This window comes from Quercus lobata, chromosome 9 (assembly GCF_001633185.2).
Source record: "Quercus lobata isolate SW786 chromosome 9, ValleyOak3.0 Primary Assembly, whole genome shotgun sequence".
Lineage (NCBI taxonomy): Eukaryota > Viridiplantae > Streptophyta > Magnoliopsida > Fagales > Fagaceae > Quercus > Quercus lobata.
In genome coordinates, this window is record NC_044912.1 from 49954959 (window position 1) to 49976482 (window position 21524).

The following is a 21524-nucleotide window of genomic DNA, read 5'->3' on the forward strand; positions in this document are numbered from 1 at the left end:
TGTGAGAAATCCTCCAGAAAAAGAGGGTGGAGAAAAAAGAGAACACGGGAGCAATTTGTAGGATCTGGTAAATCATTGTAACCTAGCACTGAAGAAAGGAGAAGAACGCCAAGTCCCTCGAATGAAATGCCTGAGGATAGACCTTCATGCTTTAACCCATGTCCTTGCTGTTCAATCCATTCAGAATCATGTCCAATTGTTGTAATCCTCACTAAGACCTAGTTCTTAAACCCATTCTCTATAAATTTATTATATTGGGCTAGTTGGGTTTGAGTTTACTCATCAAATAGAAGAAGTGCTCGAACCCAGTCTCTATAATTGGTGTCGTCTGTGGGAAGAACTTGTGTGTTAGTAAGGGTAACAATTAAGCATGGTAGGATCAGACCCTCATCAAGCAGGCTCCCATCAGCCCGAACCGGCTAGATCCCAACAACAGGGTAACTTTCCTAACCTTGAATGTGATCGAAATGAAGAAAATGGAAGGTTTCGAGAAGGAAGTGTACACACCACTCAAACTGGCAAAAGCTATTCTCGTGTGGGCAGTCACGTGCTCCAGAGACAAAATAACAATCGGGCCATGCAACCAGAAGAAGTTAGGAGTCATGTATCCCAGTAACAGAACAATAAGCAGGCCATGCAGCGAGAGATAGACGATTTGAAGAGAAAGCTGCGCTATGCACAATGAAGGCGATCTCATTCTAGGCCTGACATACCCTCCGATGATGAAAGTGACGATGACTATAGGCAAAGATCGAGGACTCCCCCAAGTGAGACCTTTTCTCACGAAGAAGAGCACTACTGGAGGCGTAAGCGTAAAAGCCCATCTCCTAGGGGCTTAGGAAACGATTCCATGAGTAGGGTATTGGATCAACTCTCCAAGTCACCTTTCACGCACCACATAGAAGAGATTACACTTCCTCGAAGATTCCAACAGCCAACCTTCGCCATTTACAACGGCAAAACAGACCCTGTGGAGCATGTGAGTCAGTTCAACCAAAGAATGGCAGTCCATTCTAAAAACGAGGCACTGATGTGCAAGGTTTTCTTGTCTAGCTTGGGACTAGTGGCGATGAGGTGGTTCAATGGCTTAAAGATGAATTCCATAGATTCGTATATGCAGCTAACCCAAGCTTTTGGCTCTCATTTCGTTACAAACAGCAAAGCTCCTTGGCCTTTGAGTGCTTTGTTATCGTTATCCATGCATGATGGAGAAACTCTAAAGGCTTACTCGGACAGATATTGGGAGACGTATAATGAAATGGACGACAATTTTGACGATGTCGCCATCAGCACCTTCAAAAATAGTGTCCCAGTTGAGCATGGCTTGAGGAAGTCTCTGACTGGCAAGCCCGCCACCAGTATGCGCCAACTGATGGATCGCATCGATAAGTATAAACGAGTGGAGGAAGACCAGCTGCAAGGTAGAGGAAAAGAGAAGGTTATCCCTCAGGAGATGAGGGATTTCAGGTCGGACTGGTATAACAACAAACGTTCGAGGAGAGATTTCGTAGGGCAATCTGGAGTAACCAACACACAGACTGTCAATGCTGTATTCCGAGAACCAGTACATCGGGTGTTGGAAAAAATCAAGAATAAACCATACTTTAAGTGGCCGAATAGGATGGCGAGAGAGTCCACGAGGCGCAATCAGAATTTCTATTGCCAATACCACCAGGACCATGGGCATACCACGGAGAACTGTAGGAACCTCTGAAACTACCTGGATCAATTGGTCCGAGAAGGAAAGCTGAAACACCTTCTGCATCATTCCAGTAGTCACCAAGGCCAGACTTATCAGGAACCCCAGAGAGATACTGCCTTAAGGCCACTCGTAGGGATGATCAATGTAATATTGGTCGCGCTAGGAAGGACAGGTACGCGCCCTTCACGAGTGTTATCTGTGGCTCGACAGCCTGCCGAGGAGTCCAGCCAGAGCCGAAGAGGGTCAGAATGAATTTCCATCCAGTCTTGAGTTTTTCAGTAGAGGACAAGATTGGAACCATTCAGCCCCATGACGATACGCTGTTGATCACTCTCAGAATCGAGGACTACGATGTGAAAAGAGTGATGGTGGATGGTGGCAGTGGGGCTAAGGTTATGTACCCCGACCTCTACAAGGGGCTGGGGTTAAAACTGGAAGATTTGATGCCCTATAACTTTCCTCTGATAAGCTTCAACGGGAAGCTTGTCATTCCAAAGGTCATGATTAGGCTGCCCATCCAGATCGGCCCAGAGATAGTAGAGGTAAACTTTATCGTGGTGGACACCTACTTTCCTTACACAGCCATCATCGGTAGGCCCTGACTCCATACCTTAGGGGCTGTTGCTTCCTCATTGCATCAGAAGGTGAAATTCGAAATCCGTGGTTGCCAGTCCATGGCAAGGCAGTGTGTGGTGGCTACCATCTCACATCGGCTCGATGCAGAGTCCTCGACCTCTGCTGAAAAGAATTTATAGCAATCAAGGGCCCCAGTTTCGCCCTCTGATACAGTTGCCGAGGAGGTGAAATGCGAAGATCTGGAGGAGGTGGTTATTGGTGGTGACCTGGAGAAGTTCTTTCGGGTAGGGGCTCAGCTGCCTCTTCAGGAGAAGGAGGAGTTGATTGAGTTTCTCAAAAGAAATATTGACGTATTTGCATGGGATACCTGCGATGCTCCCGGGATTGATCCAGCCTTCATCTGTCACCATCTCAATGTCAACCCGACTATCACTCCCAAGAAGCAACCACCCCGTCGCCCATCAAGAGAGAACGTCGATGCGATTAGGGACGAAGTGACAAAGTTTAAGCGTGCAGGGGCAATTAAAGAGGTTTTTTTTACCCAGAGTGGTTGGCCAACACCGTAGTGGTCAAGAAGAAAAGCAGAAAATTGCGAGTTTGTGTGGACTTCACGGACCTAAATAAAACATGCCCAAAAGACCCGTTCCTCATGCCTCGGATAGACCAGCTGGTGGATGCAACAGCAGGCCATCCTCGGATGAGCTTCTTAGATGCCTTTCAAAACTATCATCAAATACCACTAGCACTGGAGGATCTGGAGAAAACAGCCTTCGTGACACCAACTGGAAACTACCACTATTAGGTAATGCTATTCGGTCTGAAGAACGCAGGATCCACTTATCAAAGGATGATGACAAGAATGTTCGAGCTGCAGTTGGGCAAGAACATCGAAATCTATGTCGATGATATGGTGGTGAAGAGTAAAGTGATGTCTGAGCATCTAGGAGACCTCAGCAGCACCTTTGGTGTCTTAAGGAAGCATAGGCTGCGTCTAAATGCTTCCAAATGCTCATTTGGCATGGGATCAGGCAAGTTTTTAGGCTACCTGGTTACTCATAGGGGGATTGAGGTTAACCCCAACTAGATCAAGGCTATAAATGATCTAAAACCACCACAAAATGCCAAGGAGGTCCAAAAGCTTACTAGGATGATCGCGGCCTTGAATCGATTCATTTCTAGGTCGGCAGATAGATGTAGACCGTTCTATCTCTTGATCAACAAGTGGAAAGGGTTTGAGTGGTCTGAGGACTATATTGTGGCCTTCTAGTAACTCAAGGAATACCTATCCCGGCCACCCATCATGTTCAGTCCTGAAGCCGATGAAGTCCTATACGCATATATTGCTGTGGCCCCCCATGCCGTGAGCTTAGTGCTAATACGGGACAACAATGGCCTTTAAAAGCCAGTCTATTACATGAGTAAGTTGCTACATGAAGCTGAGATCAGATACTTACCCCTGGAGAAAGCCATACTAGCTGTGGTCCATGCTACGCGAAAGCTTCCCCATTATTTCCAAGCCCACAGAGTGGTTGTTCTAACCTAACTACCTTTGAAGTTCGTACTTCAGACCGCTGATTACACTGGAAGGATTGCCATATGGAGCACAATCCTAAGAGCTTTTGACATCAAGTACATGCCTCGGACCGCCATAAAGGGCCAGGTCCTAACTGACTTGGTGGACGAATTTGCTGAACCACCAGTGGTAACAGTAGTAGAGGAGCGCAATGTGGATGGGAAATCGGTTGGGATAATCTCTATGCCAGGACCCCCATGTTGGAAGGTGTACGTCAATGGCGCAACAAATCAAAGGGGGTTCGGAGTGGGGCTAGTCCTAATATCTCTTGATAAGACTATCATAGAGAAATTCCTGAGACTTGGGTTTTCAGCCACGAATAACGAAGCCGAGTATGAGGCATTGTTACAAGGAATGTCCATGGTGCAGAAAATGGGAGGAAAAGAAGTAGAGATGTTCTCTGACTCGAGATTGGTAGTGGGCCAGGTAAAGGGAGAACTGGAAGCTAGAGACGCAAGGATGCAAGAGTACTTAAGCCAAGTCAAACTCTTGCAGTCAGACTTCGATCTTTTCAACCTATCACATGTCTCCAGAAGTGGAAACACTTATGCAGATTCATTGGCCACGCTTGCTACCTCCTCGGTAGGGGGTCTGCCTCGAATTATTCTTGTAGAGCATCTGGATAGAGCAAATGAGGTTACAAAATGCATGGTCCATATCCATGAGGTTAGAGTGGGTCCTAGTTGGATGGACCCTATAGTAAGGTTCCTCAAAGATGATGTCCTGCCCAAGGAGAAATCAGAAGCTGGAAAAATACAAAGAAACGCCCCTCGGTTCTGGTTGTCCGAGGATCACAAATTGTATAAGCACTCCTATTTTAGGCCGTATTTACTGTGTATTCACCCAGAAGCATCGGAGTTGCTGCTTGAAGAGCTGCACGAAGGGATTTGTGGGAGTCACACAGGAGGAAGATCTCTGTCGCACCGAGCCATTACCTAGGGATATTGGTGGCCGAGATACAGGAGGAAGCCCTGGAATATGTTAAGAAGTGTGACCAGTGCCAAAAGTTCGCCCCAAATATTCATCAGCCAGGAGGGGTCCTCAACCCTTTGTCCAGTCCATGGCCGTTCACCTTGTGGGGCCTGGATATTGTAGGCCCTTTCCCAAAGGCAGCAGGAAATAAGAGATATCTGCTGGTCGGCACAGATTACTTCACCAAATGGGTCGAAGTTGAGCCATTGGCAAACATTAGAGATGTGGATGTTAAGAAATTCATCTAGAGAAATATTGTTACACGATTCGGGGTCCCTCGTACCCTCATTTCAGATAATGGACTCCAATTTGACAGCAAGGCCTTCAGAAGATACTGTTGCGAGCTGGGGATCACTAACAGGTACTCAACCCCAGCTTATCCTCAAGGAAATGGGCAGGCCGAGGCTGTCAATAAGGTCATAGTCAATGGGCTTAAAAAGAGACTGGATGACGCCAAGGAAGGATCGGTAGAAGAGCTGCCGCACGTCTTATGGACTTATCGGACTACACCACGGCGGTCAATAGGGGAGACACCTTTTGCCATGACCTATGGGGCCGAGGCTGTTATCCCTCTAGAGGCAAACTTCCTAACGCTGAGGACGAAATCCTTCGCCCCGGACAGTAATGATGAACTACTGGGGAAGAACCTAGATCTAATCGATGAACGAAGATAAAAGACAATGATCTAGTTGGCCTATTACCACCAGAAGCTTAAGCAGGGATATGATGCCAATGTGAAGCTTAGAGTGCTAGCACCAGGGGACTTAGTGTTGAGGAAAGTTGTGGGTGTTGCCAAGAACCCATTCTGGGGAAAGCTTGGACCCAATTGGGAAGGACCATATCAAATTACTTCAGTAGCAGGAATAGGAGCATACTACTTAGAAGACTTAGATGAAAAGCTGTACCTCGTCCATGGAATGTAAATAACCTGATAAGGTATTATTATTAACAGAAGCATTTCTCTAGTTCAAATTTTAAGTCTATCATGGTTATATGTCTTGCATTTTGGCAACCGTCTTAGTACTAGACAGAACCAAGGTCTTGCATGGTCCTCAGACTCAAACCTATGGGGAAACTAGCTACTTCAAGAAAAATCTAAGTACTAGACAGGACCAAGGTCTTGCATGGTCCTCGGACTCAAACCTATGGGGAAACTAGCTACTTCAAGAAAAATCTAAGTACTAGACAGAACCAAGGTCTTGCATGGTCCTCGGACTCAAACCTATGGGGAAACTAGTTACTTCAAGAAAAATCTAAGTACTAGACAGAACCAAGGTCTTGTATGGTCCTCGGACTTAAACCTATGGGAAAACTAGCTACTTTAAGAAAAATCTAAGTACTAGACAGAACCAAGGTCTTGCATGGTCCTCAGACTCAAACCTATGGGAAAACTAGCTACTTCAAGAAAAATCTAGGTACTAGACGAAACCAAGGCCTCGCATGGTCCTCGGACTCAGACCTATGGGCAAACTAGCTACTTCAAGATTCATAAAAGTAGCGAATATGGCCTAAGTACACACTCGGTACCTCAGATCATATACTCGGCCCCTGCCCCCTAAAAATGTGAGTAGATGCAAACTAAGCGTCCCCTTAATGCTGGTGAGTTAGAATTTAAAGTTTTAATTTCAAATATGACACGTACATAGCCATTCTTACCCATTAGGATAACCAATTCATGAGACACAAGGTTCATAGTATTAACAATAGCAGTAATGACAATAAACACATAATGTAAAAAAAAAGAGAAGAAGAGAAAAGGAGGAAAGGAATTTCATACATTTAGTCTGAAAATTTAATTACAATGATTCCAATATCCTTACAAAAAAATAATAATTAAAAAACTAACTTAGAACTAATACAAAAGTTAGCCGGGTCGCCTACTTCTTCAACTTTATCTTGACCCCTTCCTTGGGGAGTTGAGTAGGAGCGACCTCAGGACCCTTGGAGACATCACCCGGAGGAACGGTTTGAAGGGGCTGAACCAAGAGAGCTGGCTCCGAGGCCTGAGCACCAGCTGTAGACTCGGCAGCCTCTTGGTGCGCTTCAAGATTCAAACTTCCATGTGTTTCTGTCGCCTCGGGAAGCTTACCCTCCTCGGCTAGCTCATTAGGAGTGGTTATGGCCAGAGCAGCCTCAGGTTGAGCCGTCTCAGCCTCCTCTGGAGCACTCTCAGCCTCGGAGTCGACAGGGGCTGTCTTCTGGATGGCCGGAGGGTAGCATACATTCTTCATCCTCCACATATCGGATGAAGCCTCAACCCCAGCTTGTTTGAGGGCTTTATTCCAAACCTGGGAGCAGTAGAGCCTGCATACTCCAGGGACTTGAGCCTTGAGAGTGGCCTGGGTCTCAGCCACTCCCAAGTCATAAGCCTCCTCTTCGGCTTTCTTCTTGGAGCTCTCGGCCTTCGTCCTGGCGAATTTCGCCTCTGTCTTAGCCCTCAAGGCTTCGTCCCTGGCCTACTCCGCAACATTCTTGGCTCCCTCTGCCTCAACCAGCTTCTTCTTAGCAATTCTCAGCTGATCTTCAGTCTCAAGTAGGTGCTTTGTTTGGCTTTTGGCCTGTCTCTGGGCGCTGGCTAGGCCTGATTCGGCGCTGTCCCTGGCCCTGGTCACCTTCTTCAGCTCCTCCCTTGCCTTCGAGAGATCAGCCTCAGAGTTTTTGAGGGTTTGCGCAGCATCCAAGCGCTTGTCACGCTCGAGCTCCAAGGACCTACTCTGCTCCTTAGCATCCTCCTTTAGCCTATAAGTGGCCTAGACAGCCTGCTAATTGGAATAAACACACGGTAAGCTGGAAACCAAGGAATAAAGATCAATGGAGTCATGTGTACTAGAAACCTTACCATGCCTAGGTATCTCTTGATGCTGAGAAAGACCTCCTGCCTCCTCAAATTCCGCAGCTCGGCCATATTAGTGGGGAGCAGCAGGGACCTCTCTAACGCGTCGGCCACATAAGTGCCTTCACCCCCTCGGAAGTCCCTAAGGAAGGCGTTGTTCATCAACGGCTCCCCGTGGAGCATTGGGGCAAGAAGCCAAGCCTGAGGCACGGATTGAGCATCGACCTCTTTTCCTGGCTGTGGTGCCAAACCTTTAATTGCTTTGAAGCTTGTGGGGCTTCATCTTCCTCCCGAGAGGAGCGAGATTTCCCCCCATCCATGGGCTCCTTGCCTTTGGCAACCCTCTTCCTTTCTGGATTGGTGGGCTCGAGCTGATGTGGCATAGTCGATTGGGGGGGGGGAGGAGGAAGTCTAGATCGTGGAGATGATGGCTGTAGTTGGGCGGAAGACGACCTGGTCTGGGCAGGCTGAGGTTGGGGTGGAGGAGGAGGACGTTTGGATTGTGACTTCCCCGGTGCATCCTTCCCCGATTGGCCCTCAATTAGGTCGAACAGGCTGGTTAGGGGTTTTCTCTTAAAGCCCATTTCAGCTTGAGAAGATGTCCCAACTGATAGGAGATTCGCTTCGGTCAAATCGGGGTCGCCTAAGTCACCAGAGGGATCCTCGGACAGACTAACTTGGTCAAATATACCAAATTCTTCCTCGGACGGACCCAAATCACCCTTAGCCTCCGCTGCTTAGTGGGGTGAAGAAGGGCCTGCCAACGGGATACCTTCTGGAACAGGAGATCCCTCGGGCAGCAAAAACCTGCATTCTGCTACGGTGATTTTCTGAAGCCGAGGATCGTTAGCTCTGATCACGTGCTTCGGGGCGAGGAATGATTTTTGGATGGGATTGTACCCTAAAATCTTGTGAGCAGCCCTGACTTGGTTGTCAGCTTCGTTTACAAAAACCTCCGCCTTGAGGATAGTCTCCAAATCTCCCCGGTTGACCAGGTGGAAGTGTCGTTCAAAGGCGTGTGGATCTGCAAAAAAGAAGACACATTCATATTAGTAACCAAACAATGCAAATCAAGATGGCATAAAAGATTAGCCTTCTACTACTCTCGATATCCCACCTGGTTCCCCCCTCCTCTGTTGGGCAATGAAAGCCGTCGTGCCACTCCCCAGACATAATGAGAAAGTCCTTATTTAACCTTTTGCTTGTCTCGGGGAGGCACTGAATAAGCCGAACCTTATCGTCCCTCGTTTTCATGTAATAGGATTTACCCCAGAGGTGTTGAAGGTTGTAGCACCAGTTTACATCATGATGGGTTAACCTCAACCCCATTTTCTTGTTTAAAGGGTTCACACAACCTAGGATCCTAAACACGTTGGCAGCGCACTGGGTGGGAGGTAATCAGAAATGCCTAAGGTAATCCCTCATCATCGACCCCATAGGGATCCTCACGCCGCCTTCTATGAAGGCGATTAGGGGAATCACTACTTCACCCTCATGCCTCCTAAAATGCCACTCCCCTTCCTCACAGTACCTCAAACCTACATTTGGGGGTATCCTATAATCGGTGATGAATTTTTCCATCACCTCTTCGGACCCAATCAACTTTTTTAATTTACCCATCCCTAGAAACGGCTAAAAGGACTCAAGGAAGGACGAAAGAAGGAGAGGAGTAAGAGAAAAAGTAACTTAGAAGAGAGAAAACGTGAGTCAGAGAGAGAAGAGAACTTACAGAAATGAGGAAAAGCTCATCGGACAGGCTTTTTATGTTGGAAAGAGACGTGAGTTTGGCTGGAGATTTGACTGAACTCAAGATATGTGCGCAAGAACTCTTGAGTGCAAAAGCAAAGAGACAAATCGGTTCAAATGGGTATTTATACCTCTAGTTAAAAATAACCATGTGGGTTTTCCTGCTCATAAATTTAAAGAAATCCCCACCGTTAGATTACCATCACACCGTTGAACATGGGGAGCACAGAGCCGCCAGAATTTAATGAGGGTGCGCTCTGTATACCGAAGCACCAGGGACAAGCCTTGGACAAACAAAGAGGCTCTGGCACTGGCGGAGGACAAGACTTGACAAGCCATGATAAAGGCCCAAGGACACCAAAATCCCCCTCTTCGTCTGAGGAGCCGGATAGTAGGATTTTGAGGGACTATTGTGGGATCAAAAAATTTGGCAACCTCGGCCCACCTCATACTAAGCCCAAGGCCCACGTCGAGGAGGAAGGAATGGCTGAGGACGAATAAAGAAAGCCCAAGTGGTCCAGAAACATCGTCGAGGACAATTCTGTCCTCAACCAGCCCAAATCCTAGTAGGGAAGAACGACCCGCCATCAACGGCAGCCTCCCAGAGCGTCCCAAGAAAAAGGGCAAGTACTGCAGGATAGCCATAGGAGCATGGTGTAGGAACAATTCAAGGAGAAACTGTCACCTCCGCATTGAATGCCCACAACTAACGTTCTAGTCGCATTAATGAGGAAATGACCCCTGAACAGTGTGGTCTTGGTTGCTGCAACTCACTGAAGGTTTGGGAAGGTGGCTAATAGGACAGACACTCGAGTAGTAACCTGCATGATCAACAGATGGAGGGCCAAAATCGACTGGAAGAGGAAATGTGAGAAATCCTCCAGAAAAAGGGGGTGGAGAAAAAAGAGAACACGGGAGCAATTTGTAGGATCTGATAAATCTTTGTAACCTAGCACTGAAGAAAGGAGAAGAACGCCAAGTCCCTCGAATGAAATGCCCGAGAATAGACCTTCATGCTTTAACCCATGTCTTTTCTGTTCAATCCATTCAAAATCATGTCTAGTTGTTGTAATCCTCACTAAGACCTAGTTCTTATACTCATTCTCTATAAATTTATTGTATTGGGCTAGTTGGGCTTGAGTTTACTCATAAAATAGAAGAGTGCTCGAACCCAGTTCCTACAGTTCATATTTGTAAACAACCATCCACAAAAAAACAATACTAGGTTGGGTGTCATAGTTGCCAATTGGCTAGTAATGGAATTTATGATCTCCAATTTTACGACTAGTTCTCTAAGTCTATTGAACTTTGAACTCATAACTTGGAGTCTCCAAAAGAACACTATAGTTACAATATTCAACACAAATTTAATGATGTCATAATTACAATATGAGAATTTCTATATAAGAAAAACGTGATACATCTAGGCCACTAAAAAAGAATTATAAAATCAAATATGGTGAATTTCATGCAAGAGAATAAGTATATGACTTTCTCTCTCTTTCCTCATAATTTTAGACAGATGATGGACAAACAATTATAGTGAGTAGACACCACCGTCCGTCAAGGCGAGTTAGTACCCGAGTTCTGTAGTGACCTGTTGCTCGAGGATTTAATTTCCTACACTTGCCTAGCAAAAAAAAAAATATAGCGAGTAGACATACCAAAAACTGTTTTTGATTTCTTTTGAGGGAAAACTGTTTTTGATTTCAATGGAGGAATTTGACACTTGTTGACAAAGTTGCTTATATTTTTTGCTAAATCCAAATTTCACTAAGTAAAAGAACAAGCAACAAAATCAATCTTCCAAGCATCCCTAACAGATGAATTACAACCAAATTAAAGGCCTATTAACACCTAAGGAGCATTTTGCCATTGATAATTTTGATAAAGTTGCTTATATAATTTGCTTGTTGCATACAAACTTTCATTTTCGACAATGTGATAATTTAAAATAGTACGAAAAATTGTCTCCTCCTAGCGAAATTATTGGTGCTTGAAGAAGACCGGAGAGCCAACGAGATGTTAGCTTCGTTCCTAGACAGAAATAAAGGACCTTAATTTTTTTTTGATGAACCACAAGAAAAGAATGTGAAACACGTGGAAGATTGTTAACCTGAGGTTATAAGAGCGAATTTCCACCACTCAAATAGTAAGTGTTTGTGTAGACTTTATCTTCATGGGAAGAAGGTGACAGGTGTTTGGATCTCAATGTACCATATAAGAATCTATGAAACAATGTGAAACACGTGGAAGATTATTAACCTTAGGTTATAAGAGCGAATTTCCACCACTCAAATAGTAAGTGTTTGTGTTGAGTTTATCTTCATGAATCATGGGAAGAAAGTGACAGGTGTTTGGATCTCAATGTACCATATAAGAATATATGAATCAATGTGAAACACGTGGAAGATTATTAACCTTAGGTTATAAGAGCGAATTTCCACCACTCAAAAAGTCACATATTTTTAGTTCTTAAACAATATTATATGTATTTTTTACATACTTTTTTACTTACACATATTTCAAAAAATCACAAGTCAACAGCAGTAGCGGCTTCAAGATTTTTTTTTAAAGGTGAATAGTATTGTAATTTTTGTGTACTAAAAGTGGGGTAATTTTTTGCTAATGAAAAAGAAAAGTGCAGGAAAAACAATTTTATTACGTGCCAATTGCAAAGTAAGCTAGAATTTGGAGAGAATGTTTATTTATTTATTTTTAAGAATGAAACAGAAATTTTAAGAGTAGAGCTATTGACACAACACTTTCACAACAAAATTTACATAACAAGTTATTAAAGATATGTAAAACAATTTTTATTTAAAAAATTTATGGATAATTTTTGTTTTTTGGCCAGGTTTAGGGGTTCATTTCAACCCCTTGGGCTGGCTGTAGAGCCGCCACGCACTCAAAAATCGTGAACCTCACCACAATTAAACTTGTTTGGATTTGTTCATTAACTCAATTTCTTTCACTTATACCTCAAAAAAATAAGTTTGACTAAAGAAAATTGAGAACAACGTTATGCTGTTTTCGAATTATAAAAAATTAGTTAGATGACATTTTTGTAATTATCATGAACTGTGTGGGATCCACTTCTATGTATTGTTCACGTCGAGTCAGGCCCTTCACTCTCTTCAACGACGTTTGATATATTGACCTCAATTCCACGAGCTTAATTTTTTTTTTTTTTCCAATCATTAAAAAAATTTGATGGTATGAGAAAATGACGAGAATGATATAAAATGTGTTAGTCTATGAATATATGATCTATGTACATTGTATTCAAAATTGAGCAAACAACTCCATGTGAGATACTTACAATTTTGTCTATTATAATACTTTATTTAATAAATTCATTTATTATATATCTGTTGAGTGAACTTTAATCCTTTAATAAAATTAATACTACTCAAAGAAATATCAATAACACAGTCATTTTCAAATTTAGATAGACATTAGGATCGAGGTTGAAAATTATTAATATATATGACATGAGTTTTTCTTGATAGTTATATTTTTAAAATTAGATTAAGATCTACTTTGAAAAATGTTATATCTAAATTAAAGCTAAGCATGTAGAAAAGAAAAGGTATCTAACATTAATTCTAACTAGAGAGATGCTACGTCTACAATATTTTTACAACAAATTACAGGTGATTAGTTGTTATTGGTTCAAATTTGAAACTAATATTAAGATTACTTTTTTGCCCTAATAATAACAACCAGTAATAACTTGCCACTTAGGATTTATTGTAAAAATGTTGTAGACATATCATTTCTCTTCTAACTAAGGGCCAAAATAGAATGAAAATTGAAGACAGACTTTGATTTCCTAAAATTGTGTTTGACATAATGAGATGAGAAAAGAAAGAGGGGGTATGTTTGGAGAGTGTATGTTGAATACTTTCTAAATTTGTTTTGGACTGTTATTTTCTAGGGGTTTAGTAATTTTTAAATGATTAAGTGCTTAAATGTTGCCTGTGTTTTGAATTTTACTCCTTTCATAGTCATGCAGAAGGTTTTTTTATTTATTTATTTTTATTTTTTATGGAAGACAGTCGACAAAAGTTAATTGAACACGATTCTCAAAAAAAAAAAAGAAAAAGTTAAGTGAACCAAGTTTGAAAACATCATGCTTTGTAGTTGACTTAGCACACTAAAAAAACAACATCATTTTTGAATAAATAAAGTTGTCTACTATGACCACTGATTTAGTCATGGTAATAACAAATTTCTACAAAGTATACTCTGATCATTTGACATGATCATATGACGTAGAACTTGATATAAATTAGAAAGAACCTTCATCATTCCGATTCATTATAGTCAGTCTACTTTGACATTTTATATGAGCTTAATTACAAACTTACACAATCTAACATGAAATATATATACACACACTCAAATCAAGCCTCATACTCACATATTTGTTCTAGAATATGTGTTTGAGGCTTTGAGCTTAGCTCAATTAATAGTTGAGCCCAAACATATGTTTTAATTTGTCTTACATTTTTAGTTTAATTTTTACATGAATGGGACGTGAATTACCAAGTTTGTCTTTACTTAATTTAGTTACTTGAATGAGAATATAGGTTATTTCTCTTTTTGGAAGATATAGCAGAGTGTTTGTAATCCAATTTCCTTCGCAAAAGAAACAAGATAAATATTATAAACGTGGTTAACCCTTTACTTGGGTTGGATTGTGATACTGGTACTATAAATACACTACAAACTCTCACACAACTTACCATCCCAACTTCTTATGACCACCATGGAGTTTTGTTATCATATCCTAACTATTTTAGGGCTTTTTACTTTGGCAGTAATCTTTATTGCCTTAAACAACAAATCAAATACCAAGAGGGGTTACACCAAATGCATTGAAATCCCTCAACCCTCTGGGGCATTACCATTCATTGGCCACCTTCATCTTCTAGGAGGCCAAGAGCCAATGGCCAAAATTCTTGGAGCCATTGCCGATAAATATGGCTCATTCTTCTCACTCAAAATGGGTATCCATCGAATGTTGGTGGTGAGTAGTTGGGAGATGGTAAAGGAATTCCTAGCTACCCATGACAAAACTTTTGCTACAAGGGCCAGCATAGCAGTTGGAAAACACTTGTTTTACAACAATGCTATATTTGCACTTGCTCCTTATGGTCAATATTGGCGTGATGTGAGAAAGATGGCCACTCTTGAGCTTCTCTCGAGCCATAGGCTTGAAAAGCTCAAGCATGTTCGATTCTCAGAAGTGGAGTCTTTGATCAAAAACTTGCACTTGCTTTGTACAAACAACAAGGTGGTGACTCTTAGTGAGTTGTTCGACCACATGACCTTCAATATCAGCCTTCGGATAATTGTTGGTAAGCGATTTTCTACCACCACATATGGTGAAGAAAAGAGTGAGGCATGCCGTTTCCGAAGTGCCATAAAAGAGGCTCTTTATCTTAGTGGCGTGTTTATCTTGTCCGATGCTTTTCCACATCTCGAATGGATGGACCATAGAGGTCATATGAGTTCCATGAAGAGGACTGCTAAGGAACTTGACTCGGTGCTTGAGATTTGGCTTGCTGAACATCTTCAGAAACGACTAGAGCAGAAGAGTGATGGTGAAAGCGATTTCATGGACGTGATGCTATCAAGCTTTCCGGAGGATGTTGAGATTTCGGGGCACACCCGCGACACTATTGTCAAGGCAACAGCACTGGTACGTTGTTATTATAAACTTTTCAAAAATGTAATAGTAAGTAATGGGAAAGGTTTTTGTACATACTTGTATGCAATAATTGTTAGTATGCAATAATTGTTGCATAACTGAGTTATGTGGCAGGAAAAAAAGACAAGCAACATGACATTGCTCAATTTTGAACCCAAAAGAGAGAATTATAAAAATTTAATCTTGATATGTATCATCTCAAATTTTAAAGTGAGCTCAGAGTGATTCATTTATGGGCAAAATCACTGTATATATTTGATGAGCATGAGGGGCTTGTTTTGGAGAAATTATAAGGTTCTTATGATCGATAATTCCACTAAAAGACTTCCCACCTATTTAAAATTGTTGAGTAAGAAAATTTTTTAAAACAAAAACTGATTACTGACTCAGCAATTTTAACCGAGTGTGAGTTTTTTAGTAGAATGGTGAACAAGAGATGTGGTTTACCATGAAAATGGTATAATTTCTCCTTGTTTTGTGAGAAGGACTTTTTGAAAGTTGCTCATTGAAAATAACTCACTCCACCAAGAAATAGTTTTATTTTGTGAGCCCACCGGGCCACCATTCAATAAATTTTTTTTGGTTTTTTTGAGGAAACATTCAATGGTTTAGGGTCCATTTAGATTAAGAGAGAAGGGAGGGGGAATAGAGTAGAGTTGGTTGAAAATAAACTAATTTTGAGCAAATTCTACTCTACTCTCCTTCTCTCCTCTTTAATCTAAATAGACCCTATGTGGGGAACATTTAATAAGGCAATTTAGGCTCATACTTTAAGGGAGTGTATTAAATTCATTATTTCCTAATAATTGAAGATTTAGGAACAACTGATAATTTATTGTTGTGTATGCGTGTGTGTTTTTTTGGCAGATTCTCCTCCTTACAGGAGCAGGAAGCACATCTACTACACTAACATGGGCAATCTCCTTGCTTTTAAACCACCCAAGTGTGCTAAAGGCTGCCCAAGAAGAGCTAGACATGCACGTAGGGAAAGATAAATGGGTGGAAGAATCTGATATCAAGAACTTAAAATACCTCCATGCCATAGTTAAGGAAACCTTACGTTTGTATCCACCGGGTCCCCTCACAGGAATACGTGAGGCCATGGAAGATTGTACTGTTGGTGGCTATTTTGTTCCAAAGGGCACTCGTTTGCTCGTTAACATATGGAAGCTGCAACGAGACCCACGTGTGTGGTCGAACCCATCTGAATTCCAACCAGAGAGATTCATGACAACTCATGCAAACATTGATGTTAGGGGTCAAAATTTTGAGTATATTCCATTCAGTTCTGGTAGAAGGTCATGCCCTGGAATCACATTTGGCTTGCAAGTGGTTCACTTGGCACTAGCTCGTGTGCTTCAAGGATTTGATATCACAACCATGGCAAGTGTGAAGGTGGACATGCATGAAGGACCAGGAATTGCCTTACCTAGGGTCAATCCACTTGAAGTTGTACTTAAGCCTCGCCTTCCCATGGAGAGTTATTAATGGGTGAGAAGCTAATACTTAAATCTCAAGATTATTGCGCAATATGTACTCGTTTTAGGGAGAATTATTAAATACTCCTAGAATAAGATGACATGGTATTCTATTCTTTTACATATTAATACTTGTCTTAATTAGTGGTATTGTTAAATAACAATTGCCTTATTATATATTGTGGTTTAGCATCTACTCTTTTTTTAAAATATCATATTTTTGAAATTAGTAATAGTTTCAATATGCATGCAACATTTCTCATCAAACGTTGCAACTCATAATAAGGGATTTAAATAAATTCTTTGACTTAATAAATACTCGTATCACATATCCTTAAAGCTGAAAGAACATATATAGAGCCTAAAGCTGAAACTTAGGTGCTCACAATATCTAAGCCCAATGATTAGAGCTTATTATTATTAATTCCACCTTGGCATAAACTTATTAAGTAATGTTATAGATGCAAACTATTTTACAATATTTTTACAAAATATTGATGTGACAAATTCTTATTGGTTCTTATTTGGGCTCATCATTATTATCATATTTTTATTTACCAATAACCATACACCATATTAGCTGTTTGTAAAATAGTTTGTGACTTCAGCATTTTCCATACTTATTCATGCATCTCACAGCCAAAGCTCTTAAAAATCAAGGAAATCCAAATGGACGATTTTAAAACAGAACATGCACACATCAAAAACATGATGCACATAACCAAAGAGAAGCCAGCATAACAAGGTAACTAAAATCTTTTAGGAAGCAAGTATTACATAAGCACAGGGTAGTTAAAGCATGTATTTCTTTAGGTACAAAACAATTGAATCAAGCCATGAAAAAATTAATACAAGTGGTACACATATCCACATGCTAGCAATTTACTAGCAAGTGGGTCCAAAACACATACTTCATTTTGGATGAGACCAAAAGTTCATATCCATATCACAAGTGGAGGTCTCTAACTTTCTAATTATGTCAAATTGATCCCTAATCTTTTGGTATTATGTCAAAATGGTTTCAACAATTAAGTGATAGATAAAAAGTGCTGACATGGCTAAAGTCAAAACAAAATATTATTTTCATTCTATATGTACTGCCACGTCAACGGTAAAAAGAAACTAAAAAAAAAAAAAAAAAAAAAATCCTTAATGGCCTCTATGTTCTTAGTGAACCCATCACCCACACCTCTGAAATCCATGAGATCAAACGCCATAAGTCTCAGCCTGGCATAGGCTTTCCTTGATTAACACCATGACCAAACACGAAAAACCCATCAAAGACATTTCTCTACCAAATGAAAATCGAAGCGCATGCAATGATTCACAGCACAATGAACAATGTTTTGTGCGATGAAAACAATGCTACCAATACCTCTAGTGATGTAACAGGTTTGATAATTTTCTTTGATTTTCATTTTATGATCATGGCTACTGCTTGGTGCCTTGTGTAATGGCAGGTCAATTTGGTTTTAAGGGAAACAGTGAGAATGGAAGAGTTAGAGAGAGACAATACAATTATACAAACTTTCCAATGAAAATGTACGGAAGCATTTGGAGCATCACCTTATAGCTCTTGGTTGGTCTAACAATTTCTCTCTTTTTTTTTCCTTTATATAATCATTCCAATTTTTAAAGATCCGTGTTTGTACTTGTTCTATTTTGGATTTTAATCTTGTTTACATTGTTTGCTTGTTTGGGTCTAGTTTTATAGTATTGATTTTTTTTTTTTTTTTTTTTAAGAATCTTTTACAATATTGATCTCAAGTGGGTATTCGATTCTGAGGTGATTGTATTTGTTTCCTTAGCTTATTTTCTTCTTAAAAGAATCTTACAAAAAACTTTCATTTTAGTCCAATTTGTATTCAATTGATTGGCCCAACTGAAGGAGCTCAAAGAGTTTCTATCACGGAGTCTGAGGATAGAGAGAAATCGGGAGAGAGAAGGGGACAGAGCGTTATAGTAAATTAGAAAATGTTGATATTTATAATTAATGTCACGTGGTAGCTTATGTGGAAGTTATGTAGCGTAAAAAATAATATTTTATTTTGATTGTTAGCCATGTGAACATTTTCCATCTATCACTTAACAGTCAGGACCATTTTGACACAATACTAAAAGGTTAGGGACTAAATTGACACAATTAAAAGGTTAATGACCAAATTGAGATATGACATAAAGGATAGGGACTAACTTCGTAATTTACCACAAAAAAAAATAATTTATTCACTTAAGAATTCCTCCAAAACTACCGCGCACTCTTGGTGTGATTGTTACTCCACAAGTATAAGTGCTTGTGGGTGTGAGGGGAAATGCCGGGGTTTAAGTCTCTAGGAGAAAGTTTTACATACATATACACTTAAATTAAATTAGAATAGAATTTCTATCTTGTATAAAATATCCTTACACAAATTTTTAAACTCTCTAAAATACTCCTATTTTTTAGTTAAATAATTTTAAATTTAAAAACACAAACGGATTAAAAGAGTAATTTACTATTTTTAAAAAAGTTTCTAAGTTTTAGGTTTTTGAACTACTTTTATCAAGTCTCACTTAGAGAAAAATCCTAAAAATTAGAACACTATCTTTATCTCACTTTTAAACATTATTTCACTAAATCCAAAAAAAATAAAATAAAAGAGAGCCTAATCGCACTCGCAAAATGCGTGTGATGCGTCTGGTATAAGATAATGGAGTAACATGTCGAATTCTCTGACTGCTCCTATAACCTAAATGTAGCTCAGGTTTCAAACTAGAACCTAAACATTGCTCAGGTCTCAAACTTCGTTGGTTAATCATAGAGATGAAGTGCATTTTATTTTTATTTTATTTTTATATTTTTTTGTTTATGTGGTCTTGATACTCTTCCGCAAATAGGATATATGTCGAGTCTGGCACCACCATTGTACTTTCATACAATTTGAAGCTGAGTTCCGTTTCAGTTATGCAGAATTATATAATTGATTCAAGGATAAAGAATAAACTGCTCTGCCCTTAAAAAAAAGAAAGACATAAGAAAAAACCCAAAGACATGATTGGGATGGAAGACAACTTATTGTCCTTTACAAGTATGGCTCTTACTTGGAAACTGAGAGCATCCTCACAAGTAGTTTTTGTTAACGAAATATTAGACATATTATACCAATGTAATATTTAACATGATATCAGAGCAGCCAAAATATGTTTAATATATCTCTAACACTTCTCTTATTTATTCCAATTTCACTCTGACAAACGTTCTCACTGCATGACATAATTTTCTGCCATTATTTCCATTCACAATCATTTATTTACATTTACACGGGTGTTTATTATTTGTTGGTAAGTGTAAAATGACTTTGAAGATGGACATGAGGAAATCACTTATGAATGAATTCACTAATTGTCTACATCAGGTGAGTTTTTATTTTTTATTTAATTGTAATATTGCCATTTTAGGTACAATATATGCTTCTTTATGAAGGGTTGAGAGATGTTTAAAAACAAGCTCTGTTATTCTTAGAATTAAATTTTACTTTGTTTTTATTTTTAATGCTTAAGGATTAGATGAGACACTGGATGATTTTTCTTATAACCAATTTCAGCACTTTGTATAGTCTATAGACTATAGACATCTTCGTGCCTAAGTAAAGTCTTTTGTGATTGAATAAGAGATATGGGGTTTGATCCCTGTCTACAAAAAAAATGAATTGATGTCTTGGTTTGATAATAAAGAATAATCATCAGGAGTAGATGCCATATGTTGAAACTTTATAAAAAAGAAAAAGAAAAAGAAAAACAGCGTATATTAATTAGTAGAACCTATTAAATATTCTTTATTAAATGCTAAATATAGTAGTTAGAGTTCATGAACAATCATTCTTATAATCTTTTTATTCTTTTGCATAATCTTCAAAAATCTTAGTATCCTGAATATTAATATTTTTTGTATAATGTAATGTGTTATTATTCTCTGAGAGAATAGATAATGCGGACTGTGAAGTCATTTTTGCCCATGACAAAATTAGACTATACACTTGATGACTTGAATGTGAGAATAAAAGAAAATCTTGCAAAGAAATGCGCTATTGTCCTATTAGTGCTTGATGAAGCCAAATTCATCAGTTGCTAGGTTCGTCCAAATAGAACGAAGAGAGCCAACCTGGTACTCTTGCCAGAAATGAAGAGTGAATCGTATAGGTCATTTGCGTGGTGCTAGCCAATGAACTTCTGATGACAAAGTTAGGTGGATTAGAGAGAAAATATAGGTAGATTTAGAATGGTATGGTGTGTATGTACCTTTTTTTTAGGTCCGATGTGGTTTATATATGCCTTTGCCTTTCTAGCCGTTGGGGGCCTTCAATGGTGGCTTAAATGCTTGTTTGTGCAATGCCTCCGGTTGTTAATATAGTGATATGAAGATCTTCTAGTTGTTATGTCTTTGGGTGGTTTCTTGGGGTTGGAAGATGAAGAACTAGATTATGCAGATTGGAATTTTAGATCTTTCTGAAATGGAAAGGGGAAAGAATTATGTTATTTTGCAGCTATTCATGCTCCTCACCATATTTCTTCAAGGCCAAAAGAAGAGTCCTATTCTTCGTCAGAAACATAATATACTAATATCCATATAGAATTGTAAATAGTGTATCAGAAACTATTTACAATAGAGTAAATATATAATTGTAGTTAAGAAAATCCTTACTTAAGAGGATAAAGACTTTGTATATTAGTTAGCCTCTTCAATATAGTCATAGACGTATAAGAATTAATCTTCGAGAGCTAAATATCCAAGCTTTAGAGCTAATGTGGGCTTTAATCTTCAATATGTGTTGATTTGCATTTACATATTTGTTGGACGCAAATGAGACATCTGAGGAATGCAATGAAGGTGTACACCTTTCAGTATAGTAGGAAAATATAAACTTGGTGTAGACTGTAGAGAAATT

At 39.8% G+C, this 21524-nt stretch overlaps 2 protein-coding genes across 2 annotated transcripts; both read left to right on the top strand.

Moving 5' to 3' along the window:
• The first annotated feature begins 850 nt into the window (after positions 1–850).
• LOC115961944 lies at positions 851–1714 on the top strand. Its single transcript, XM_031080831.1, has one exon. It carries the CDS (start codon positions 851–853, stop codon positions 1712–1714), a length of 864 nt encoding a protein of 287 aa, XP_030936691.1.
• A 12424-nt stretch (positions 1715–14138) lies between these two features.
• LOC115959009 (cytochrome P450 82G1-like) lies at positions 14139–16776 on the top strand. The gene is made up of 2 exons (XM_031077305.1): positions 14139–15112; positions 15989–16776. The coding sequence occupies exons 1-2, from the start codon at positions 14168–14170 to the stop codon at positions 16607–16609; spliced, it is 1566 nt and encodes a 521-aa protein (XP_030933165.1). The 5' UTR covers positions 14139–14167; the 3' UTR covers positions 16610–16776.
• Positions 16777–21524: the final 4748 nt, after the last annotated feature.

What these genes read in the sequence shown, in the direction of transcription:
- LOC115959009 (XM_031077305.1), top strand. Translation starts at nt 14,168, where the DNA reads ATGACCACCATGGAGTTTTGTTATCATATCCTAACTATTTTAGGGCTT. An exon ending in TTGTCAAGGCAACAGCACTG is followed by an intron (nt 15,113 to 15,988) that starts GTACGTTGTTAT and finishes TTTTTTTGGCAG; the next exon opens with ATTCTCCTCCTTACAGGAGC.
- LOC115961944 (XM_031080831.1), top strand. Translation starts at nt 851, where the DNA reads ATGAGTAGGGTATTGGATCAACTCTCCAAGTCACCTTTCACGCACCAC.